Source organism: Pelophylax lessonae (genome assembly GCF_965119305.1).
Source record: "Pelophylax lessonae genome assembly, chromosome: 4".
NCBI lineage: Eukaryota > Metazoa > Chordata > Amphibia > Anura > Ranidae > Pelophylax > Pelophylax lessonae.
Window position 1 is genome coordinate 481991161 of NC_138771.1, and position 27094 is coordinate 482018254.

Consider the following 27094-nt stretch of genomic DNA (forward strand, 5'->3'; position numbering starts at 1 on the left):
GGGAGGAACCACAGCACAGGGGGTTGGCAACCTTCTCCGATACACCTAGAAGTGTCAGATAGCAGCAACGGATAGATTACTTCAAGGAAGCAAAGATCAACACTGCCCATCATAAATGTATCTGTTAAGCTTCTTCTTTTACAGGGTGGCTCTATTTGAACTTTTTTTTTTTTTTACTTTTTTTAACCGAGTCATTTTAAGGTTGTAGCTTCATTTAGCTAAATTGGATAACTCCATATTTTCCAGATACCATCCAGCCTGCTTCTGAAGCACTAAGGCGTTCCCCAATCCCTGCTTGTAATCCTACTTGTATGTCAGCTTTTAGAGTTCTGATGCTGCACAGCGGTGCAGGGTGAAAGGTTTTCAGTGCTTGAGAAAAGGGAACAGTGAAGTCCCATTTCCGGTCTCCAGTGAGTTTCCTGTAGTTCAGATCTCCCTTAAATAATATCAAATCAGACTTTTTCAGCTCTGCGTACAGATCTGGAGCAATTTTCTCCATGCTCCAAAACTCATGCGGCAGAGTCCAGAAGAGATTCTCGTGATAGACCCAGGAACCCTTCTTCAGATTCTCCTTCCATGTCTGACCACACTTTGACATCCACTTGTGATTGGCTCCCAGTAACTGTTTGATTGTCCAATCAAAGTCGTGCTTTGTGGTGTCTGAAACAAACCAAGGAATGCATTTGCAATGAAAATGAACTTCAGTGGCCAGGTTAAAAAACAAAATGGCATCAGCCAAAATGAAGTCTGTTACTAGCTCAAATCCGGCATTATCCAGAACAATGTCGACTCTGGTCTTCAAGGCATTCTCGGAGCCAACATCCTTGCCCTTTGTGAGGATGTTCCAGAGAGACTCCATATTATCCACCAATATAAATGGTTTGAGGGACTCCAGAGAAGCAAGAATACTGGATTTCTGAGAGTTGTCCTGACCCCCAGAAATAGAAAGGTCACACTTGTTTCCCCAAAGAGAGACCTGGTAATGGAACAAAAATTCATTACTAAGCAACATAAGTTAAAGCAGAACTCTAGTTTTTATTTTAAAATGAATTGCTCTGATGATTTGTAAGATGGCTCTTCTAGACTGAATGATGGCCGGCATCATTCAATCCACTTCTTCTCATTGATACAACCACAAGGTCAGGGTTTAAGATGAGAATTATGCAAACAGAATTCATCTCTACAACATCCAGTACTGCCCACCATCAATGCAAGAGCAGAACCTGTGACATCACGTGACCAGCAAGAAGACAGCTGGATTTAAGGTATGTCTTCAAAAATAAGTGCATGAGGGTGGGGAGGGGAGGGGTTTTCAAACCCTTCTGTTTTAACATCTTGAAATAATCTTTTATGCTTGCAGACGAACTTCATATATGCAGGATCTGAGATATATGCCCAGCAGCCCCACTAATCCTACCAATCCTATTCTTGCAAGGATCTTCAAAAAGCAGCTTGGCTGTACAGAACTAAAGAGTAGTTTAAACTCTTTTTGTTGTGCCTTAACTGGAATTGCGTGCATATAAATATAATCATAGAATTTTAGGGTTCAAAAGTAATCTTACCAATTAGGATTATAGATCGTAAGATAGAAGACGACTGCATATATTAAAAAAAAAAAAAAAAACAAGATCATCAAGTTCGAAAGAAAGAAAGAAAAAGAGAAAGAAAGAAAAAGAGAAAGAAAGAAAAAGAGAAAGAAAGAAAAAGAGAAAGAAAAAGAGAAAGAAAGAAAAAGAGAAAGAAAGAAAAAGAGAAAGAAAGAAAAAGAGAAAGAAAGAAAAAGAGAAAGAAAGAAAAAGAGAAAGAAAGAAAAAGAGAAAGAAAGAAAAAGAGAAAGAAAGAAAAAGAGAAAGAAAGAAAGAAAGAAAGAAAGAAAGAAAGAAAGAAAGAAAGAAAGAAAGAAAGAAAGAAAGAAAGAAAGAAAGAAAGAAAGAAAGAAAGAAAGAAAGAAAGAAAGAAAGAAAAAGAAAGAAAAGAAAAGAAGAAAGACACTTGTATGTCCTGTCTAAATAATAGTAAAGTTTGATTTAGCAGAAAAAAAAAACTTCCAAATCTCAAAGGCAATCAGATACTCCCTAGCCTGGATCAACAATCTGCAGTGTTATTTCTTATACCTGTAATAGCCATTTGTATATTGCACATCCGGAAACACATACAGTCTTCTTCCTAAACATAAAGTACATAGTGCTGACTTCCACTTTTGTTTGTAAGTGGCTGAATCCATTCCATATATTTAATCCCGAGGATAACTTCTAAATAAGATTGTGGCTTCCATGAAAAAGCTACAAGAGCACGTAAAGCCAAAACTTTTATGGATAGAGTGAGGAAGTGTTAAAACCCCTGTCAGCTTTTACTTTGACGTCTTTGTCCCCACTGGGTAAACTCATCCTCTTTTTATGGTAGAGAAAGTGATGGAAAATCCAAAACAAGTGGTTTTACAGGCATTTTTTTATTTAAAATAATAAACATGTTACACTCACCTGTTCTGTGCAATGGTATTGCACAAAGCAGCCCCGAACCCCCTCTTCTGTGGTCCCCCACCTTTTCTGTGCCTGCCTTCATAGCAAGCATTTGCTATGGGGGCAGAAGTGCGATCTTGATCCCAATGATGCACACAATGCAGCTCGGCCCCCGCTCCCTCCTGCCAGGATTTGACTGACACCTGCAGAAGCCAATGGCTCCTGCTGCTCCCAGCAAGGCTTCTGAGTACAGGGGGAGAGGAGAGAAGACCGGCAGACAGGCACAGCGCTAGACTGATACAGGACTCAGGTAAGTATGTAGGGGGAGGGCACAGCAAATGTCGAAATGCTATTTACCTTAATGCATATAGGGGGAGGGGGAGGGCACAGCAAATGTCAAAATGCTATTTACCTTAATGCAGGGAATAGATTAGGGTAAAAAACATTTTCTCTTTGGAACCACTTCAAGATTTGTCAAGCGAACAGAAGGGTAATGGAAATCTTTTCATAGAATTCTTAAATTTGAGAAAAAAAGCTGTAAAAAAAAAAAAAAAAAACACTAACAGCTATTGGGAGAATCCTGCTTTTAAAGTATTTTATCTGCATGGTTTCATGGGAATTGTGGGTGGAGCTACTCTCTTACTCTCTCAGGTGCTAGTCTGAAGGACAATTTCTAAAAAAAAAAAAATCCATAGTCATTCCTTTTTTCCTGCAGCCTTTGGTCTATTCACAAAACACCAAGGGTCCTTTTCCTCCAGTGGTGGGACAGTCTTCAGTTCTAAAGCGTTTCCCTGGGCAGCTTGATTTGCCCCAAGGGTGGGCTCGACATCCCGGGCTCACAGGAAGTGTACTGAATGATGTTGGGGGGTCATTCAATCCTGCGTGGAGCAGCGAGAATACATTTTTTTTTCTTTACAGGATAGGGCAACGAGCCTAATAAACTTTAATGACATTGTTTTTTTAACAATAATTTTCCAATAAATACACTGCTCAAAAATATTAAAGGAACACTGAAAAAAAAAAAAAAAAAAAAATCAGATCTCAACTGGGAAAAATATCATGCTGGATATCTAATCTATACTGATATGGAAGGAAATAAAAATGATCAACCTACAGAGGGCTGAACTCAAAGATACCCTAAAAAAAAAAAAAAAAAAAAAGATGCAGCAGGCGAGTCCATTTTGCTGAAATTTAATTGCAGCAATTCAAAATGGTAGTTTGTATGGTCCCCACGTGCTTGTTTGCATGCCTCACAATGTCCGGCATGCTCCTAATGAGACGACAGACGGTGTCCTGGGGTATTTCCTCCCAGATCTGGACCAGGGTATCCTTGAGTTCCTAAAGAGACTGAGGTGCAACCTGGCAGGATTGGATGGACCGAAACATCATCCCAGAGGTTTTCTAATGGATTTAGGCCAGGTGAACGTGGGGGCCATTCAATGGTATCAATTCCTTCATCCTCCAGGAACTGGCTACATACTCTTACCACATGAGGCCAGGCATTGTTGTGCACCAGGAGGAACCCAGGACCCACGGCACCAGCGTAGGGTCTGACAATGGGTCCAGGGATTTCATCCCAGTACCTAATGGTAGTCAGGGTGCCAATGTCTAGCCCGTAGAGGTCTGTGTGTCCCTCCATGGTTATGCCTACCAGACCATTACTGACCCACCACCAAAACGGTCATGCTGAATGATGTTGCAGGCAGCACAACGTACTCCACGGCTTCTCCAGACCCTTTCATATCCATAACATGTGCTCTGGGTGAACCTGTTCTCATCCGTGAAAAATCACAGGGTGCCAGTGGCGGACCTGCCAATTCTGGTATTCAATTGGCAAATGCCAATTGAGCTCCATGGTGCCAGGCAGTGAGCACAGGGCCCACTAGAGGACATCGGGTCTTCAGGCCACCCTCATAAAGTCTGTTTCTGATTGTTTGGTCAGAGACAGTAACACCAGTTGGAGATCATTGCTAGTTTTCCTGCTGATGGGTTAAGGACTGGTCTGGCCAGCTCTCCTAGAGTAACTGCCTGTCTTCTGGAATATCCTCCATGCTCCTGAGACTATGCTGGGAGACACAGCAAACCTTCTGGCAATGGCACGTATTGATTTGCCATCCTGGAGGAGCTAGACTGCCTGGGCAATCTCTATAGGGTCCAGGTATCGCCTCATGTTAAAGCAAAAATACAAAAAGGTGGGGAGAATAAATCAAACATCATAGACATATCATGCCACCAATAGGGTCTAATAACCAAAGAGATGCATATACAAAAAGGGGGATTTATATGCTCCTAGAGGGTAAAGCCCTCCAGTGATACAAAGAAGTGGTTAGTATAAGACAAGTTAGACAGGTAGTGATGGCTAAAGTGCATAGATTTATTAACTTATATTATTTAAAAAAAAAAAAAAAAAAAAAAAAGAGAGCCAGTACAAATACAGTTATAGCCCTTATGTATATAAAAAATTACAGGTGAAGGCATGCATATGCCGGTGCCCATTGATGTCCCTCTAGTCTGCTGGTAGAATCTGCTAGAGAACTGAAAGAAATTATTTTCTAAGGTGAATTCCAATAGGTCTAATATAAATTCATTTTGTGGGCCCTATATTAGGATAGTGATGGTTCAGAAAGAAGTCAGCTGCCTGTAGTCCACAGTGGTGTGGGATAGATGTATAAAGACTTTCCACATCTATACCCACATGTCGCTTTCAACTTTTAAGTCCTTCATTTTAATCAAAACATCTCTGGTATCTTGTACAAATGATTGACATGTCTTTTAGTAGTAGGTCCATGTATTTACCCCATTTTTTCTAGGGGACCACCTATTGCTGAGACTATGACTGGTGGCTTTCCAAACATTTATAGACCTTGGGTATTATGTAAAATGTCAGTATATTGTAATCATTTGTTCTTAGATAGTCATATTCACGTTTAGTCAGCAGACCTGCTTCTTCGGCCATGTCTAATTTTTTATTTAGTTTCCTAGTTACAATGGGAAAGGGGTTAATGTCTAGCTGTCTATATGTGGTCTCATCTTTTAACTGTCAGCCAGACTCGTGATATTTTTGCTACACATATACCGTATATGCTACACTATGCCGTGCTGACTTACATATTCCACATACCTCACTGTGTCCGGACGCTATATAGTGACTTTTTGTTTTATGTACACTGTTGTCTCTGTTTTGTGTAGATTACATCACGTTTGGTGGTTGGGAAACTGTAATATTTGTATACTGTGGTTTTCATTAAAGCTATACCTGTATTTGTACTGGCTCTTTTTTAATTAATATAATTTAATAAATCTATGCACTTTAGCCATCACTACCTGTCTAACTTGTCTTTTACTAACCATTTCTTTGTATCACAGGAAGGCATTACCCTCTAGGAGAATATAAATCCCCCTTTTTTTGTATTGCCTCATGTTACCAGTAGTGACACTGACCCTAGCAAAATGCAAAACTAGTGAAAAACAGTCAGAAAAAATGAGTAGGGAAAAAAAAGTCAGTGGCCATCACATGTAAAACCATTCTTTTTTTGGATGTGGTATTATTGTTGCCCATCTAGTGCACCTGTTAATTTCATAAACACCAAAGCAGCTGAAACTAATTAAACAACCCCTTCTGCTACTTAATATCCCAGGAGTTTAATGGACCTGATGCTATACTCTGATTAAAAAGTGTTCCTTTAATTTTTTTGAGCAGTGTATATACCAGAAAGGAGGGAGCACTGCTTGGCTGATGATATCACTGACCCAAAGCCAATATGAAGCCTAGATCAGAGTGAGGCAGCTTCCATCAGAAGCTTAAGACCCAAAATATACTGTTTTCATGATAGGTTCACTTTAATCAATTTTCCTGATGCATTCATGACAGCATATGCATGCTGCGTCAGCTGGGACCATGCGTATGCTGCCATGGATAGGCACCAGGAAAGGAAAATTACAGAATGGTAAGTATTCAATTTTCTGTTTTCCTGGTGCCTTCATGACAGCATACATATGGTTCTGGCTGATGCGACCTTGAATAGGCACCAGAAAAGGAAAATTAGTACTCAATTTTTGTTTTTCCAGCCCTACCCACCTGCAGTAGTTTATAGAACTCCTCTTGGCGCTGTTCCTTGCTCAGGCTGGAAATGGTCTTTTTAAGCTCCTGTAGATGAGTGCAGAGGGCGATCATTGCTTGCTGAGACTGAAAGAAGCTTTCATTCTTTACATCCCTGAAGACATCATACTCAGAGATTGGAGGGCTGTGGGAAAGCAAGGTAAAGAACAGGATGCAGAAACTTCAAATGAATTATGTAAAAACAACATGTTTTTTCGCAAACTGTAAACTTTATGTAAACACTGAAGAAGGACCGGATACAAGAGACTGCAGCCTAAGACCAAACCTCTAGAACCAGGCTTACACAAAATTGAACCCTCTTTATCCATCTAAAGCAGGGGTCTCAAACTGGTTGCCCTCCAGCTGTTGCAGAACTACTAACTCCCATGAAGCATTGCAAGGCTGACATTTACAAACATAGGCAGAGGCATGATGGGACTTGTAGTTTGGCAAAAGCTGGAGGGCCGCCAGTTTGAGACCCCTGATCTAAAGATATGCAACCAATACCACTGTTTCCCCCAAACTGCTTAGCATGCTTAAAAGTATAACTAAAGTTAAAACTTTTTTTAAATTTGGGATAGTGTGAAGAGGGATTAAAATACCTGGCAGGTTTTTAAAATCACTGTCGGTGTCCTCTTCAGGGATATTCATCTTCTTTATTTGTCCTTTTTACAGTTATCACCGAAAGTGAAAGAAAGCCCCAGATTTTGGGTTATCCCCACAACAGTAAGTGGAAATCTTCCAATGAGCTCTGGTGACAACCAGGGATTTCCCTCACTTCCTTTTTTGGCTATAGGACAGGAAGTGACAGGGAATGTCCCCCAATGGGAAGCAGATGACAAAAAAAAAAAGATAGATGTTTAACTTCTCACTAAAAAAAAAAATGTTGCCTCTAATTGTACTTTATCGTAGATCTGTTATAAAAACACTCCAGTTTTTTTTTTAAATACATTTAAATAATAGCCCAACATAAATTAGGGCCTTTGTTTGCTTTTCTATACATGCAAAATGCACTTGAAGCAGGTCAAATGCTGGTTAGAAGGAGGTCATCTGCAGATGAAATGCTCCTGTCAATGAGATCCAAATGATCCCAGATGCATGTCAAACAGATGCAATTGACACAGGCTCAATGAAATAAATATGAAAATTCTGTCCCACTTCACCCAAAAACAGAAAACATATTTCAGGAAGAGTCTTACTTTTAGGGCCCAGTCCCACTTGTTCACTTTTATTCAGCAAAATCCATTCATTTTGTTGCAGGAAAAGTAGAAAACCTATTCTAACAGGTCTGGTTTTAATCTATGTGCTGCAGTTTGGTGTGAATGGGAAATGTATGGGCACATTCACACCGACATTTGTGCATTACCATGCACGCTGCATGCATACGGAACAGTGTGAATCCAGCCCAGCTCTCTGTATATACATAGATAAAAGATGTGTGCAACCATACGTACATACCTGAATGACATTCCCTCCTGGATCCTGCGGTAGAGATAACACTCCACATACAGCCATGGAGATTGGAACCAGCTTGGATCTTCACCGTTGCCAAGCAGTGTCTTCTGGTAGTCCAGGTACTGGTTCCAGATGTCCGTGTCCTGCCCGTTATCAGTCAACGGAAGAATGGGCTTATCTGTCTGCATCTCATTACGCAGTTTTGAGAAGATTGATATTGCCTTCTTTTCTGCCTCCATTCCTTCCTGAAACAAATCAAATTCCTTAAAACGAAAAACACCACAATTGGCCACTAGAAGGCACAAAGTTTTAGAGGGATTTCCTATTAAATTTAGTGCCATCTAGTGGCCAAACAGTATTATACATTTTAAATCAATGAAAAACATTCTAACAGAAGAAATAGCCAAACATTTGATTCTATGCCCCATTCAAGTAGAACTAAAGTGCATGCACTTTTATAGGGGGAATTCCTGTGAAAAAGTTTTTAAATACACCTCTAAGTGTATTTCACCAGTGTAATTATTCACTGTGCAGAATTGTACCCTTTAAAAGAAACAGACCTAGGCAGGCAACCTCTCAATTATTTTGTCACTTTTGGAATATTATGTGAACAGGCACCAGTAGACATTTTCTCCAGTGCTCTCCGATTTAGGGCTGATTCACAATTTTGCAATGCAGTAATGCTCAATGGTGCAATGCAGTGTCATTCAGGTTAACTGGCTTTGCAACGTACTGTATCTGTGTTGTAATGTGTCACAACAAATTGCAACACACAATAGTGCAATGTCTTCCCTTACTTGGACACACTGGGATGAACAGAAAGTATTAATCTACTAGAATGTTCAAACCTGATTGTCTTGCTCTGTACTCATTTTGGCCCCTAGCCAACCAAAGAAGTAGGACTTAAGCTATAGCTATGAATGAGGAGAGATTAGCATGGGTGCACAGCAGGAGCTGGACACAACCAAGGTATTCTTCTGCAAAGACTGTGCTGCCCAGGTCATGGTACCGCAGTGAGCATCTAATGAGCGAAGCTGATGGCAAGTACCTAGGTAGGTAGCTGAAACTCTCGAAAGTGAAGAGAATATTTAACAGACACGTTTGCTGTAAGTGAAGTTGCCCTTTCAAGGATAAATTCACCTTTAGTAACATGTTACACCTGCATTTAGGGTGTAATATTACTATTAAGCGCCCTTCTCATACCTCTCCTCCAGAATCCCCTCCCTGCACCCGCTGTCACACTTTAAAAACAGCACAGCTATGCAGGGCTCAGCCCCCAGAGCGTAATTCATTCACAGGGATCTACAAAAGCCCCCGCAGCAGACGGACTTATATAGTTTTAATGAACTGCAAGCACACTGATCAGCATGATCGTAGTTCATTTATTCTCCCTTTAGCTTTGTAAAAAAAAAAGCCAGTACAATTTTTTATCTGCAAAATCCTGTGCATTTATTATTTTTATTAAAAAGGTGAACTTAGCCTTTGGGTATTATTTTCCCTTCATTCCTGTAGGTAGTCCTATGCACAGATCAGTCACGCAGTTCATTTGAGCTAATCTGTCTATGACCGGTTTGCATGGATTCCATTTTTTCCACTTCTGAAAGATATCTGACAGGACACAGTCGTTTTGTGCTCATTTACCGTATATTTAAAGCCCAATTGATGACACAGAAATACTGTCGATAGTCAGAAGGACATTTTATATCAACCTCTAATTTAATTTTCTTAGTCCTACATTCATATATACCTCCTATAGCACAGCACAATAGGCACCAGAGTTTGTCCACTCTACCCAATACACTATATAATTAACAAACCTAGTCAGATACATCTCTCCCTTCCTCAGCACTGTAGGTATGTGCAAGAATGACTTAGATTATGGGTGTGGCTGTTCCTCATCTATGCCAGCATACAGCATTAAGTGGGAGAACAGGAATCCAATTCTTGAGACAATTTTAGAATACAGATTTTTCCAAAAATACAATTCTTGAGACATTTCTAGAATACGGATTTTTCAAGAACTAAATTCTTAAAACCTTTCTAGAATACAGATTTTTTCCAAACATACATTAGTTAGGGCTCATTCACAGAATTTGCGGTGACCTGCATTTTTCTGCACCGAATAAACGCAGGTCACCGCTAGAAATAAAACAATTGTTTTATAGGTGCCCCGTTCACATCACAACACTGGTGTTATGTGTGGTGGTGCTGTGTGGAAATGCATTTTCCAGCAGCACACTGGATAGGACCGTATGTCACTGCAAAGAAGTGCAACGCACCGTGCTGCTTTGCAGAGACATGAATGAAGTGGCACTATATGACACTTCAAATAAAGAAAAAGAAAAAGCGTGCATTAAACCATCCCTGTAGGAGCCGACACAGTGAACAAGCACGTTGAATTCGTGTGAAACGCGTATACCTTATCCTACCCTGCTGTACCTTGCACTTTATATGTGAATAAAGAACTACTTCTTCATCCAATCGTTTGGTGGTGTGCGACCAATTTCTTCATGTATGCTGTTGTAGTGGCGAGCCAAGGTTTAGCACCCACCCTGGATTGCAGACAGACTGGCCTGAGCGGAGTTGTTCCTCCTTACACAGACACTATTCCACAGTGTAAAATGCTAAAGTATCATTTTCTTTCCATTAAAAATAACAAACATGTCATACTTACCTGCGCTGTGCAATAGTTTTTCACAAAGCAGGCAAGATCTTCCTCTTCTCAGGTCCCTCCCTCAAGCTTGCTTCCCCCAGCTTACTATGGGGGCACCCGAGCTGAGCCGCAGCTCCCTGTGTCCACTCAGCCACGGAGCCGTGACTCGCCCCGCAAACTCTATCCTCATTGGCTCACTGACTTTGATTGATAACAGCAGGAGCCAATGGCGCTGCTGTCTTAGCCAATGAAGAGGGGAGTCCCGGACAGCCGAGTCTCTCATGCAACATCGCTGGATCTAGATGGTCCTCATGCAAGTATTAGGGGGCTGCTGCACAAAGAAGGCTTTTTATCCTAATGCATAGAATAAACCTTCTGCCTTTACAACCACTTGAATGTCTTATATGCTATTACAACAGTTCACAGCATAGTTCACAGCAATCGTAGAATTGGACTATATGGAGATAAAAAAAAAGAAAGGTAAGAGACTTTAATCAAGCATTAAAAATTAAAGATTTCTATGTCATGGGACCTTAGAATGGTTTGTTCCTACCGTGAGCATGCCACCAAAACTGATCACTTACCTCCCCATATTCTTCAAAGAACTTATTTTTATTCCGGTGAATAGTGTCAATCACTTTAGTAAGAATCTGTGGTAATCTGTCCTTAACAGTGTAATATGCAAATGATCTATAAATACAAAAAAAAATACAAGAAAAAATACAAGCAAATCCAGCTGCCAATCTATTCAACAGTTTGTATGTGTATTTATTACCCCTGTGTTGAACTGCCACAGACTGAGAACCTTTATTTTACTAGCAAGTTTACTTTAATGCCGTTTTAAAGGGTTTAATTCTTATATGTAAAGAGAAGTTTAATCTGGGCCATGCAGGCAGATCATGGCTGGAGGGAGGGGTGGGAAGGGTGTTGTACATAGCTTCCTGAAAACCACCCCAGCACCCTGCCTCAGTACGCTCAAGAGCCCTCAGCCCTGATGCAAGCCCTTGGGAGGAATTCTGCAAATAGCAAAATGCCTTGATGGGTGGATGTCAGTCTGGAGGAGTTGATGTTCATAGGCAGGCTGCATTTGTATGCTGACCGCCCTAGGTAATGCCCACCTGTGATGCTGAGCCTCCATGATTGAAATAATTGAAGAGTTAGGCTCCATGTACACGGGACGCTGGAAATGGCGGTTTAGGAGCAGTTGGGCGTTTTTTTCAGAAGCCCCTGAACCCATCTACATTTTATCTTATCTGTCCATGTACACCAGGTCGTTTACAGTCATTTGCAGGCAGTTGCGTTCAGGGACTGTTTTTAGAACGCGATTATTTGCGTTCAAACGTGTGTTTCCCGGCGTTTCAAAGGCACAAACGCGTCTGAACGCGATGACCCGCGTTTAGCGTTCGCGTTTTTCCATTTTAAAGGGGAATAATTTTTTTGACCTCTAGGAACGCTTCTAAACGCAAACGCCCGCAAACGCCGCTAAACGCGGGTACAAACGCGACTGAACGGACGTTTCAAACGTCCTAAAAATTCCAGCATTCAAAGGGACTTTTAACAACGTCCCGTGTACATGGAGCCTAAGGCCAGAAACAGCCAGGCTGGGGAGGAAAGAGCTAGATAATGCAGGTCAACCTCCAGCCAGGAAATTAGCTGGGCTCTATCTAACTTGCTGTATCTTCTAATGCACACTTTGAGAAGCCCACAGTGTGCAGTGAGCAGCTCAATGTGTGCAGTGAAAACAAGCAATTTCAGTACAGGAGAGGAGCTTGTAAAACTGTGCAAGACTGAAGGGAAGGCTAAACACCACATTTAAATTTAAAAGAGTACGTTTTTTTTTTTTTTTTTTTAAGTTTCATACTTACCTATGTGGATGCAGCATTGATCCGATGCTGCATCTGTCCCCCGACGCCTCTAATACTGAGTCCTGAACAATCTAACACCACATCTCTGGGCTGCGGAGGAGGCGGGAGCTGCCAGCTAAGGCTCTCAGCGGCTCACTGAGAGGCTGAGCCAGGTGACAGTTTAGGCACGTGAGCGGATCCCGACCACATTGTCACGTTCTTGCCTGACCCTGGACTGGCTCAGTGATGTCAGCAGGCAGCAGACTTCAGCCCGAAAAACAAAGTCACAGGAGTCCAAAAAAACTACACTCCTGTGATCCACAGGAGATGTACAGCCAAGCGAGCTTCGGCTGTACTTCTCCTTTAATGGTACCAATGAGCTGAAAATATGAAAATGAAGACGGAAAACATATATATGTCTCAATTTCTGAAGTTTAAAAGGCAACTCTGATGAAAGCACAAAACATTGTCACTTTTTTTAAAAATACCCATTTCCCTAAATTGTTTTTGTACACTTGAAGAAACAGTCCACTGTTTGTGCAGCATGACACATTTACATTTTTTTTTTACATATTTGTAGTAAACTTGTCCTGATGCGAAGTATACAGAAAAAAGTTTCTTTGTTCTTTATAATAGGCCCCCATGTATGCAGTATAGATCAGTAAATACTCACCCTTCATAACTGGCAGACAGTGAACAGGGAGTCTCCATTGCGTTGATCCACCTAATCTGCAAGAAACATGAACATAGGAACATAAGACCTTTGTTTATTTACAAAATGCAGAGTTGGTTGTCAGGAATAGTGTTCAGCGCTCGTCACGAAGGCCCCTTTCACACACGGAGTCCGTCAGGCGGACTCCGTTTTTCTCAGCGGTGGGCCGATCCCCCGCTGAGCAGGCGGATGACAGCTGTCTCTCCGTGCTGTGTGAGGAGACACATCTGTCAGGTCCCCATTCTTCTCTATGGGGGAATTGGATGGGAACGGACCGTCTGTCCGTTCTCATCCGATCCGATCCGCCAGACGGATAAAAAATAGGGTTTGCATCTGTCCGGTTTTCACGGATCGGATCAGATGTCAGCGGACATGTCTCCGCTGACATCCAATGCCCCATAGAGATGCATGGGGCGTCCATTCAGATCCGCCAAAAAAACTGACAGGCGAATCTGAACGGACTCCGTGTGTGAAAGGAGCCTTAAGGGAGAAATGTAATCATTCTAAGCAACAACAGCTGATCATCTGAATCTTCTATTTAGCAATTACCACCTATAGGGCACCCTAAAGCTAAACTTTGGGCACAAACACTTTTTTTTTTCTATAGATTTCTCAATAGCCACAAAAGAAAATTTAAATCCACCTTAGGAGTACCAAATGCCTTTGAAAACCCAGATAATACCTTGTAAAGGTAGCAGTGATAGCATCACTGTTGTGGACATAGCTTTAGAAGACAGCAGAGCCATGGGAGGGGCCCAGGAGACTCCAATGACTACAGGCTGCCTGCAGAAAACGACAGAAGGGGCGGAGACTATATATCAGGCACCCTCCCCAAGGGGAAAGAGCAGCAGTGACTGGTCTTTATTACAGGAAACTCCTACACAGATCTGGAGAAAATACACAAAACACACCAAGATTCCATTAAGAATACACATGATTCTTGTATTTAGATAAAATTGGCTTCTTTCGGAGTTCAGCTTTAAAGGAAACCAATCCTAAGAGAACACAGACGCTGCCAATAATGGCCTCCCCTAAAAACTGTAGTGACTGTCATGCTGATCCAATAGCTTTAAAAGAAAAGTTTTTTTATTTTTTTTTTATTTAAGAATCCTACTTACCTAGGTGGATGCAGCATCGGACCAATACTGCATCTGTCGCCTGCTGGCTCCAAGACTAAGAACCGAGCGATCAAACACCCCCAATCGCTCGGTTCTCACAGCTCCCTGAGCAGAAAGCTGGTGACTGTCAGTCACTGGCTGTTTACTCAACTCCCCTCCCCCTCTGCAGTGCTGGGCTGTGGAGGGGATGGGAGCGTTGGCTCAGGCTGTCACCAACAGGCTGAGCCAGGTGCCAGTCCAGGCATGTGGGCACTCCTGTGATCCATAGGAGAAGTAGAGCCAAACAAGCTTTGGCTGTACTTCTCCTTTAATATTTCCAAAGCACAGACTTGGAACAAGTATACAAGTCAAGAGTCTGGACCTACTGGTTTGTTTGTTTTTTTCCTGGTCAATATATCAGTGCATTGAAGCCATTAAATCAGCACAACAGCCAGTCAATTAGTATTAGTAGCCAGAGATCAGCAATGACAGAAATGCAGGTTTGCTTTAAAGAAAAAGCAAACATGGCAATGGTTCAGATCACGGTAAAGCTAGCAAAAGCAAAGAAAGTGGTAGTGAGAAAAATGTGTAGACGGCCATTGCTGACCGAGATTTCTAAAAAGGCCTATTGCCTGGCAGTCCTGACTTCTAACTTCTCAGTGACTCAGACAGTACTTAGGTTAGTAGGGTGACATAACAGCAAGGCAAGTAGCAGTTTCTAAAACAGATAAGCATGCGGGGGGGGGGGGGTAGCATTTCATAAAACAAGTGAGCATACCAGGTAAGCAGCATTTTCTAAGAAAGTTGAGCATGCCAGGCAAAAAGCATTTTCTAAGACAGGTGCGCAAGCCGGGCAAATAGCATTTAGAAAGACAGGTGCACATGCCAGGCAAAAAGCATTTTCTAAGACAGGTGCGCATGCCGGACAAAAAGCATTTTAGAAGGCCGGTGAGCATTCCAGGCAAAAAGCATTTTGTAAGGCAGGCGAGAACGCCAGACAAGTAGCACTTTCTAAGTTAGCAGAGCATGCTGGGTAAGTATGACTTTCTAAGATAGCCGAGCATGGCAGGCAGATAGCATTTTCTAAGCCAGCAGAGCATTTCAGGCAGGTAGCATTTTCTAAGCCAGCAGAGCATGCCGGGCAGGTAGCATTTTCTAAGCCAGCGGAGCATGCCGGGCAGGTAGCATTTTCTAAGCCAGCGGAGCATGCCGGGCAGGTAACATTTTCTAAGCCAGTGGAGCATGCTGGGCAGGTAGCATTTTCTAAGCCAGTGGAGCATGCCGGGCAGGTAGCATTTTCTAAGCCAGCGGAGCATGCCGGGCAGGTAACATTTTCTAAGCCAGTGGAGCATGCCAAACAGGTAGCATTTTCTAAGCCACAAAGCATGCCACGCAGGTAGCATTTTCTAAGCCAGAGGAGCATGCCAGACAGGTAGCATTTTCTAAGCCAGAGGAGCATGCCAGACAGGTAGCATTTTCTAAGCCAGCGAAAACCCCTGTATTTCTTTCCCTACAGCTTTACTTGAAAAGAGACCGAGCCCAGCCGCAGCCATGGAGAAAGCACAGAGAGCAGTCACACAATCTTACTCCGACACTGACTTCTCCCACTTGCTGAGCTGCAGACTCACTGATCAACAGCAGAAGCTTCTCTGATCTATCTCATAGCATCACACAGTGCTCATCCGCACATTCGCCTTATCCCAAACCCAAATATTCACAAGAATATCTTCTACAGCCCCGTATTGGCTACATTTAGGATCACTTTTATTCTAATAAATATTTTAACTGTCCGTTCTATAATCTGTTTTACAACGTAAGATAACGGGTGAGGAATCTGCTCGTGTGAATCGATAACTTCTATCTGCCTGCTCTGGACAAATGACAAGGAAGCTCCGAGCCTGTAGTAGGCGTGGCTGGCTGCGTTCTACGGGAGAAGAGTTTGACGGGGGGCGTGGCTTGGTAAGCTAAAGACTGGGCGGGGCTGCCGTCACGCAGGTAAGGTTGTGCGGAGGGGTGAAGGTCGCGGGTTCGAATCTGTGCGGTGTCAGGGAGTATTCACAGACACCGCTCATCAGGATTTAGTTCATGTATACATGGTCTGTATATTGTATCAGCACTGAAACTGCAGGGGCTATCTAACAGCAAGGTTAAATGCCGAGCAGCAGACATTCCAGGAGAAAATTGGAAGCTCAAGCATTTAGTGGGCTGGACTAGTTCATGTAATATGTCAGCCCTGAGTCAGGAAGCATGGTGGATCTAGGAGCTAAGCAAGGGGGTAGGGGAGATGAGTCTGTAAAGTGTAAACAAAATCCTCAATGAAAAAATGCAGAAAAATAAATATAACTGCCTATCCTACATTCTATTTCTGCATGATGCCTATTGGTTCATTCTTTAAGGATAGTCAGCCTTTGTAAGCCTGCTGTGTGGTGTCTCTGCCTATAGGGGGGGCGTCTTTGCCTTGCAGGGTATCCCTGAAGTAGGGTTGCCACCTCATTCCTTTAAACCAGGACACACATTTACACAGGTTGTGAGGCTGAATTGGTAATTAAACTCACTTAGGGCCTTATGTGCATTCTATCAGCCTCAGAACCTGTGTAATTAACCACTTAAGCCCCGGAGGATTTGGCTGCTAAACGACCAGGGGGTATTTTGCGATTCGGCACTGCGTGACTTTAACAGACAATTGTGCGATTGTGCGACGCTGTACCTAAACGAATTTGACGTCCTTTTTTTCCCACAAACAGAGCTTTCTTTTGGTGGTATTTGATCACCTGTGCGATTTTTTGATCACGCGCTATAAACAAAAAAAGAGCGTCAATTTTGCAAAAATAACAATATTTTTCACATTTTTTTATATGAAATTCCCCCCCAAAAAAAATGTAAAAATCAAAATTTTTTTTAACATTTTCGGCCAATTTGTTTTATGCTACATATGTTTGGTAAAAAAAAATCGCAAAAAGCGTATTTTTATTGGTTTGCGCAAAAGTTATCGCGTTTACTAACAAAGGGAAAGATTTTTGTCATTTTTGTTGTTTTTTTTTTAACGCGTAATGGCGGCGATCTGCGATTTTTTTTTTTTTAATTTTTTTTTTTTTTTTTACGGTACTGCGACATTGCGGCGGACAGATCGGACCCTTGACTGACATTTTTGACACTTTTGGGGTTACCAGTGACATTTCTACAGTAATCAGTGCTATACATATGCACTGTTACTGTAAAAATACACTGGTAGTGAAGGGGTTAACTTTATTTGAGAGGGAGGGGCTGTGTGTGTCCCTAGGGGCGTGATTCTTACTGTGATTGGCTGTCTGTTGCACTGTAGGGACACTGATCAACGGTTCTACATTGTAGAACCGTGGGATCAGTGTTTTTACGCCGAGGAGAATGACAGGCAGCTTGTTTACACAAGCTGCCTGACTTTCTCCTTCTCCCCCGCCGATCGCCGAATGACCGGCGGACATCGGGTCCGCCGGTCACACGCGCGGGGGGGTCCGGGAGTGCGCCTCCGCGGGCGCGCGCTCGCTCCCCAGAGCCTCACAGGCTAGCGACGTAGACCTACGTCGCTCTGCCTGTGAGGGGCTGACTGCCGCAGTAAATATACTGTGAGCAGTCGGCAAGCGGTTAATGTGTGTCTTGGTTTAAAGGGATGAGGTGGCAACCCTACTCTTGAGCCCCCCTGACATACATGCTCCCAGCTGGGATTAAACCCACACATGCTGATGCAACACAGCTACTGCATTCGCTGTGAGTGTGGAAAATCACACATGGAATCATGGGGCACGTCACACAAGGAATCATGGGGCACGTCGCACAAAGAATCATGGGGCACGTCACACAAGGAATCATGGGGCACGTCACACAAGGAATCATGGGGCACGTCACACAAGGAATCATGGGGCACGTCACACAAAGAATCATGGGGCACGTCACACAAAGAATCATGGCGCATGTCACACAAGGAATCATGGGGCACGTCACACAAGGAATCATGGGTCACGTCATACAAGGAATCATGGGACACGTCACACAAGGGATCATGGGTTACGTCACACAAGGGATCATGGGGCACGTCACACAAGGAATCATGGGGCACGTCACACAAGGGATCATGGGTTACGTCACACAAGGGATCATGGGGCACGTCACACAAGGAATCATGGCACACGTCATACAAGGAATCATGGGACACGTCACACAAAAAATCATGGGGCACGTCACACAAGGAATCATGGGCACGTCACACAAGGAATCATGGGGCACGTCACACAAGGGATCATGGGTTACGTCACACAAGGGATCATGGGTTACGTCACACAAGGGATCATGGGTTACGTCACACAAGGGATCATGGGGCACGTCACACAAGGGATCATGGGTTACGTCACACAAGGGATCATGGGGCACGTCACACAAGGAATCATGGGGCACGTCACACAAGGAATCATGGGGCACGTCACACAAGGAATCATGAGGCACGTCACATAAGGAATCATGGCGCACGTCACACAAGGAATCATGGGGCACGTCACACAAGGGATCATGGGGCACGTCACACAAGGGATCATGGGGCACATCACACAAGGAATCATGGGGCACGTCACACAAGGAATCATGGGGCACGTCACATAAGGAATCATGGCGCACTTCACACAAGAAATCAATATATTGATTGCAGTCTGGGATTGCTGACCCACCATCCCAGAGCATGGGCATGCACTTCCCTTGTATGAGGTTGAGGGCTACATCATAGGGCTCTGAGGGCCTCAGGTTGAAAAAATCTTCCGAAAGCCTCATGCCACTAATGTTGCTATATTAGGAGGGAAGTAGCGATGTGTGACGTTTTATACATACAGTATATGTTTGCCAGAGGGACCATGTGCAATAAAAATGTGGATCATAAGACCAGAAAAGTGAGCCTGTTATAAGAAAAATACAGGACTGCTAATACTCGCCTCTTTCTTAAAGTAACAAAGCTCCTCTTCCTTGTCGATGAAAGAGTTCCTCTTTAAAGGGGATGTAAAGTCAGAAGGTTTTTTTTTTTTATTTTAATGCATTCAATGCATTAAGATAAAAAGCTTTCTGTGTGCAGAAGCCCCCTAATACTTACCTGAACCCTTCTCTGTTCAGCGATGTGCACAAGTCCCTCGGCCTCCCAGGACTCTTCCTCCTTAATGGCTGAGACACAGCAGTGGCTCCATTGGCTCCTGCTGCTGTCAATTAAAATCAGTTAGCCAATCAGGAGAGAGGGTGGACTCACGGAGCTGCAGCCTCAGCTCGGGTGCCCCCATAGCAAGCTGTTTGAGGGGCCCGAAGCGGAGGAGGATTGGGGCTGCTCTGTGCAAAACCACTTCACAGAGGTGGTAAGTATGTTTGTTATTTTTTTGTTTTTTAAACTAGACATTACAGTCACTTTAACTAAATCTTTAAGTAAGAAGTTCCCTCTGATAAGGATAGCCTGCAATATTACAACATTGATATTGTATTCTGCTTTTGTTTTCAGCTGTAGATCATGTGCAGACTACTGTGGAAGACCCCCTATCTTTTTACCCAAGCATGCAGGACTAGTTGCTTAAATAAACAGTTTAACAAAGTGGACCTAAAATACGGACTTCTTACTTCCAAAAAAAGGACCAATGTCCCTCCTGCTTTCAGTGTAAGTCATTTCAACAATAAAATCACAGACCATTCTAAATTAAAATGGAACTGTATCTTTGGTTCACAGAGCTGGTATAAACATTTTGCAGCAGTGAATGTGGTGGCGTCAAAAAGATTCTATTCCGTTGGAAAGCAAACTCCTTCCACAAAGAGACCTCTAAAATCTTCAAGGACCAAGCAGCCATCCAGATCTAATCTGCCTTTGATGCTGGAGAATGAGGTAAAACATACTTGTTAGAATGTAGTTGAAATGCTCCCGTCATTGAGTGTCCTCTGTAAAGTGTAGAACCCACTTCGCATAAATTATATTTGTAAAAAAAAGCATGTTCTGACATTACTATAACCCCCATTTTGGGCAAAACCACTCTCGTTGTCAAGGCCACTTTCACATGGGGCTGATCCGTCCGAGTGGAATCCGCCTGCTCAGTGGGGAATGTGTCCGCTGATCCCCGCTGAGCAGGGGGATGACAGGCCTGTGTCTGCTCCATGCTCTATGCAGAGCGGACAAGGACAGAGCCCGTTCTCCTCTATGGGACTGCCAGATGGAAACAGACTGCATGACCATTTCCATCCGATTGTCATCCAATCTGACATGCTGGACGGATGGTGAACGTATTGCCATATGTTGTGTTTTCACACAAATAGAGCTTTCTATTGGTGGTATTTAATCACCTCTGGGTTTTTTATTTCTTACAAAAAAAAAAAAAGACAGAAAATTTTGAAAAAAAAAGTTTTTCTTATTTTCTGTGAGTAAATTTTGAAAATAAATACATTTTTCTCCTTCACTGATGTGCGCTGATGAGGCGGCACTGATGGGCACTGATAGGCTGCACTGATGGGCACTGATGAGGTGGCACTGATGAGGAGGTACTAATATGCCGCACTGATGAGCACTGATAGGTGGTACTGATAGGCAGCACTGATGAGCACTGAGAGGTGGCACTGCTGGGCACTGAGGTGGCACTGCTGGGCACTGAGAGACGGCACTGCTGGGCACTGAGAGACGGCACTAACGGGCGGCACTGATGGGCACTGAGAGGCGGCACTGATGGGCACTGAGTGGCGGCACTGATGTACACTGATGGGTGGCACTGATGGACACTGACAGGTGGCACTGATGGGCGGCACTGATGAGCACTGATGGGCAGCACCATCAGTGCCCATACTCAGTGCCCATAGTGCTGCTAGTCAGTGCCCATCAGTGCCTAGATGAGCAGGCACTGATGGGCACTGACTGGCAGCACTATGGGCACTGATGGCGGGCACTGTGGGCAGTTATGGCATTTTTCCCCCCTCTTGTGTAATCAGGGCACTGGTGATCAGTGCCCTGATTACATTTCTCTGTGTCCCCTTACCGCTGATCGGCTCTCCTCTTCCTCACACTGCAGTCTCTGTGTGAGGAAGGAGAGCTGGCGATGAGAGATGATCTCATATGTTTACATATGAGATCATCTCTCATTGCATGGTCGGATCACGTGGTAAATGGCCGCTGTGATTGGCCATTCACCACGATCTGTTATTGGCTGTGTCCAAGGGACACGGCCGACACAGATTTTCCCCGATGTGCGCGTGCGGGGAGCCTGTTACTGGGAGGCCGTTTAAAGACGGCCTCCCAGAAATTAGAGCCCGCACTGTAGCCGTCTTTCGGCTATAGTGCGGGCGGAAGGTGGTTAAACATATCATCCGTTCCTTTTACATATTGACTGGCTAAAGGTTTAAAGCCCCAATAACAGGAACAAGAAAACCCATGAACATGAAATGAAAGGCAGCTGCATTTCAGATGTAACAGTGTCAAGTGCATCATGCATCACAAAGACCTCCTTTACTTTTAATAATGGCTGCCAAAGCCATCAGATGTATTTTATAGTAAAAATAAGAATTGAAGCACCACACCAATGCTCAGTTGTCCGGACACAACTTTATTCCATTAGGGTCAAACAAACAAACCAAGCACAAGTGTTTCCAATGCCTTTGGGTGGTCCATAATATGCTTTCTTTTTCATGGAATAGAAGACAGTGTAGAGGACTGAACATTACTTGAAACTTGGGTGGTATTTTCTCAAATCCTAGAATCTTTGTGAAACTCTTTTCCCAGCTTTGTTGTCTTCTAATCCAAACCCCCAAAATGCGTTGGCTCCCTTCTGATTGTTCACCTGACCCAACTGAAATAAAGTTGTTCCAGGACTATTGAGCAGTAGGGGTGGCACTTCAGTTCTTATTTTTACTGACATACATTACAAAAACGGTGGAGATTCTCTGGGTGTAGAAGCTGTAAATGGATCACTTACACCAAAACTTTTACAATACTTTTGGATAGCAACAGCCTTATGGGTTTAGCACTAGCTTTAACTTTCTTGGATGTATTTTTATGACCTTGTAAGTAGGGGCCAAAGTGTTCTAGTATACACACCATCTGTTTCCTTAGAACTCTGCAAGTAGTAGTACTCTGTTTATTGATTATAGAATGTATTGTTTGTTACTATACTCTTTTCTTTCTTTACTATGCAGGGCTTGATGCAGTGCGTGGCCTTTGCCACAGCTGATGAATTTCACTTGGGTACTCTGTGCCATGACCTCGTATCCAATGGGTACTCTGAACTACCAAGTTTACCTCGAGGTATTCTGCTCTCAAAATTACCTTTTTATTATCCTAGACCAGTGGTCTCCAAACTGCAGATGAAGGCAAGCAAAGGGGCCTGGAGGTATTATTCCTGCAACTGACACCAACGAAGAGGCACTATTCCTCCCTCTGACATCAACTATTTCTCCCTTTAATATCAAAGTTGGGCTTTGTTTACTCCAACTAGGCACTGTCCAACCCCCTAAAATCTGAAGGCCCTTTGTTTAGAAAGTTTGGAGACCCCTGTCCTAGACCCAAGTTTGTGACTGCTAAAATTGTAATTCTAGTTAAAGAGCAGTTTTGTTTGCGAATGTCTTAATTTATTTAAGCCTTGGAAACTGGAGGCAGCGTGCCATTAAGTTCTATAGTTTTCAGAGCCACAGGTTGGCTGTGCAGTCCTACCCAAAAGCACTGTATGTAAAGACCCTGCTGAACATTCTCAGTTTTATAGTATGTGTGTGTATGTGTGTATATGTATGTATGTATATATATATATTACACAGCCCTCAAAATTTCAACTTGCCTGCTCGAATTAGGGTGAGTGTGGAGCGACATCAGAGTGGGGGGGGGGGGGGCACAGACGCCGCCGGCAGGTGGGGTTGAACAGGACCTGATTCTCCTCCCAGCCTCCAACCCCCTGTCATTCTCTTAGCAGGGCCTGGCATACAGTGGTACAGTCCGCAAAAAACTAGATGAGGTGGAGGAGGGGGGTTGGCTGGAGCTGCCAAAGTTTACTTTTCCTAATAACAAGCTGGTGATTGGTTGCTCAGACTGCCTAGCAACTAAACACCATCTTGTTATTAAGAAAGTTTAACTTTGACAGCTCCCAATCCCCTGTCCAGTGCTGTGCCATGCTGCAAGTCTCTCTTCATCCTAAATCAGTGAAAGTGTCATTCATTGGTTTTCATTTTTGTAATGCATTAATTAATATAGTATTACATCATTGACTTAACAAGGCAGTAATGATGTGTATAGTGCCTATAGTAGCCAATCTTATTTCATCCTTATTTTATTTATCACAGTCAGATCATTGAAATACGCTATATGTTAATATTGGTAACCACCTCAATACTGGGCACTTTCACCCCCTTCCTTCGCAGACCAATTTTCAGCTTTCAGTGCTCTTACACTTTGGATGACAATTACCCTGTAATGCTACACTGTACCCAAATGAAATTTTTGTCATTTTTGTTTACACAAATAGAGCTTTCTTTTGGTGGTATGTATTCACCACTGGGTGTTTTTTTTTTTTTTTTTTGCGATATAAGCGGAAAAAGAGGGAAAATTTTGAAAAACAATAATATTTTCTATTTCTGTTTCAAAAGAAATCCAATAAAATCAAGTTTTGTCATAAATTTAGGCCAGAATGTATTCTGCTACATGTCTTTGGTAAACAAAAATCCTGATAAGTGTAGGATAATTTGTTTGTGTGAAAGTTATAGTGTCTACAAGCTAGGCTACGACTCATTGAAAATTGATCAGTCCTGATGTACTGACTACCTCTCATTTCTTGAGGCCCTAAAATGTCAGGACAGTACAAATGCCCCCAAATGACCCCTTTTTTTTTTAAATTTGACAGTCCAAGATATTTAGTAAGAGGCATAGTGAGTTTTTTGAAGTTGCAATTTTTTGCCCACAATAGTTTGGGTAATGAAGATTTTTTTTTTCCACAAAATTGTCATATTACCAAGTTATTTCTTACACATGGCATAGATAAACGTGCAATTAAACCCCAAAATATGTTCTGCTTCTCCTCCTGAGTATGGCGATACCACATGTGTGAGACTTTTCCATAGCCTGGCCACAGACAGAGGCCCAACATCCAAGTAGCACCGTCTAAAGGAAAAATTACACTTTTAATTTCCTGAGTACCTATCAGTTGCTGGTGGATGCCTGCACCTGCTCAAATCTCCTGAGCCTCTTTGTTAGGATTCTGTCCACCTCAGTTTCCATTTCAGAGCCACTTCTTTCTACTGGCTCATACTCGCTATCCGAGTCTGATGGAGAGAGACTCGGTACTCTCGTCCAACATACTCTGGAGTATATGGAAAGCCTCCCCGCTGCTAAATAATTTTTTAGCCATGTGGACAGGTGTGCGCAGATGATTCTTGGGACAGATGTTAAATGTTGATCGCTGGGATGTGGCAGATGTTCACTGGGACAGATGTGGAAGATCACGAACGGATGTGGCAGATGTTCACAGGGACAGATGTGGCGAATGATTATGGACAGATGTGGCAGATGATTTGCGCCAGATAATCACGGACAGATGTGGCAGATGATTACGGACAGGTGTGGCAGATGATCACTGGCAGATTTGGCAGATGTGTGCCAGATGTGCGCCACACGATCATGGACAGATGTGGCAGATTATCACAGACAGATGTGGCAGATTATCACGGACAGATGCGCCAGATGATCACAAGCCAGGTGTACTAGATGATTACGGACAGATGTGCCAGATGATTACAGACAGGTGTGGCAGATGATTACAGACAGTTGTGTCAGATGATCACGGACAGTTGTGTCAGATGATCACGGACAGTTGTGTCAGATGATCACGGACAGATGTGGCAGATGATCACGGACAGTTGTGGCAGATGATCACGGACAGTTGTGGCAGATGATCACGGACAGTTGTGGCAGATGATCACGGACAGATGTGGCAGATGATCACGGACAGATGTGGCAGATGATCACGGACAGATGTGGCAGATGATCACGGACAGATGTGGCAGATGATCACGGACAGATGTGGAAGATAATCATGGACAGATGCACCGGATGATTACGGACAGATAAGGCAGTTGTTCACTGTAACAGATTATTTTACTGGGACAGATGTGTGACGGGTGTTTTCCTCGTTGTTGGGTACACTGTTTTGGGGACACTAGCTGGGTAATCAGTGTGTAAAAAGCAGTAAGACAACTCAAAACTCACTGATCCCCGGCTAGCAGCACAGATCTGCTCTTCTCCTCACTGACAGGCTCTGTGTGAAGAGAAGAAGAGCCAATCGCCATTACAACAGCTGTGTAGACATTACATGACGGCTGTGATTGGACACAGCCATCATGTGATCAGGAGGGCCAATCACAGAGCCCTCCTGCCAAGCAGTATTGCGCTGTGTCTGGGGGACACATGCACACCGGGATCATGCAGCTTCGCGGGTACGCGGCAGCACGATCTCTCTCCTTCTGAAGGACATTCAGGAATGTCCACTCAGGAGGAAGCTCCCATCCAGCCGTTTTTATATGCAGTGGCCAGGTGGGAGGAGGTAAAGTTGTTGTTAATATTTATTTTTGTAACTTAATTCTGCATAAAACATTTAACAGTGTCATTTCATGAGATAATATACAAGAGTGTGTTTAGGGGTGGAATTAGGGGCGGGCAGGGTAGGGGTTGGGTGGGGAAACTGGTGGCGAGTTACTCTTAAGGCCTGGCTAATAGCTCAGGACTTCAAATTTTGAGCCCGTATAATATATACAGTGTGTGTGTATATGTGTGTGTGTGTGTATATATATATAAATATATATAGTCAGGGACAACACAGTTCCATAAACTTAAATTCCACTTTATTTGTCTGCAAAGCTAGACAAATCTCTGGCTATCCCGCCAGAGAGCTGTCACTGTTCACCACCAATCATAGGCAGCCGAGGCATTCCCCACCCTGCAGCTGCACGTATACAAGGTGCATGTATACATGTGATTGTGGGATGGGGAATTCCTCGTCTGCCTATGATTAGTGGTGAGCAGTGACAGCTCTTGGGATAGCTCAGGCAGGTTCAGACTTACCCGACACACCTGAGCTGCTCCCTGGCTGCAAATCGCTCTCTTTCCTTCACACATTATTACTGCATTGTCTCTCTGAGCTCATCTGTTTTATTTGGCAAGGCTTGGGGGGGAAATATCTGCTTTCCCAAATGAGCCTCCTTTTTACCTTGCCCCAGGCGGACTCTCCACAATACATACAGTTCCCCGATTGATTTTACGTATTGTCCAGAGTTTTATTATCTAATGTTTGCCTGTTTACCCTTTATAGATGCATCCAATGTATTGCTGGTGGAAGCGACAAACATTTCTAAAGAGTATGATTCTGGATTGATATTCTTCTTCAGGTAATCTCTTCCTTAAATTAAATCAGTCACAATTTTGGTTTACTAAAACTAAGCATATGATAAATGCATAAAGCAGAGGTTACTTTCTGTGTAAACCAGATGTCAAGACCTTCAGGAAATCCAGAGATATAGATATTAGCAAATTTTGACTTTTCTTATTAAGCTCAAGTTTAGCCCTTCCCCTCCTGCTTCCTAAGCCTCCATTTTGGCCCTTTAATATAATAGGGAGAAATAGGGAGGCTAAGAAAATTGGAAGGGGGCAAGGCCTATATCTTTTGATCTACTGATCATTTTTATATGCCGTTTCCATCAAAGTTTACCAATGCTTATACACTTTTCCATCATATGCTGAGATTGAATTTCCTAGATTTGTGATTTGTTCACT

At 43.2% G+C, this 27094-nt stretch overlaps 2 protein-coding genes across 2 annotated transcripts in view; one reads left to right on the forward strand and one right to left on the reverse strand.

Annotated features, from left to right (window-relative positions):
• Positions 1 to 214: 214 nt before the first annotated feature.
• Positions 215 to 13235, reverse strand: ARMT1 (acidic residue methyltransferase 1; the record flags this gene model as incomplete). The annotated part of the gene is made up of 5 exons (XM_082256870.1): positions 13184 to 13235; positions 11251 to 11356; positions 8017 to 8258; positions 6538 to 6703; positions 215 to 976 (listed from the first exon to the last, which is right to left on the reverse strand). The coding sequence occupies exons 1-5, from the start codon at positions 13219 to 13221 to the stop codon at positions 215 to 217; spliced, it is 1314 nt and encodes a 437-aa protein (XP_082112996.1). The 5' UTR covers positions 13222 to 13235.
• A 6587-nt stretch (positions 13236 to 19822) lies between these two features.
• Positions 19823 to 27094, forward strand: part of RMND1 (required for meiotic nuclear division 1 homolog) — a 32016-nt gene continuing 24744 nt past the window's right edge. Inside the window, exons 1-3 of the mRNA XM_082252706.1 lie at positions 19823 to 20194; positions 22483 to 22591; positions 26634 to 26709. Of these exons, the coding sequence (XP_082108832.1) occupies positions 19829 to 20194; positions 22483 to 22591; positions 26634 to 26709 (551 nt within the window). The 5' untranslated portion in view covers positions 19823 to 19828. The remainder of the gene's footprint in view (positions 20195 to 22482; positions 22592 to 26633; positions 26710 to 27094) is intronic.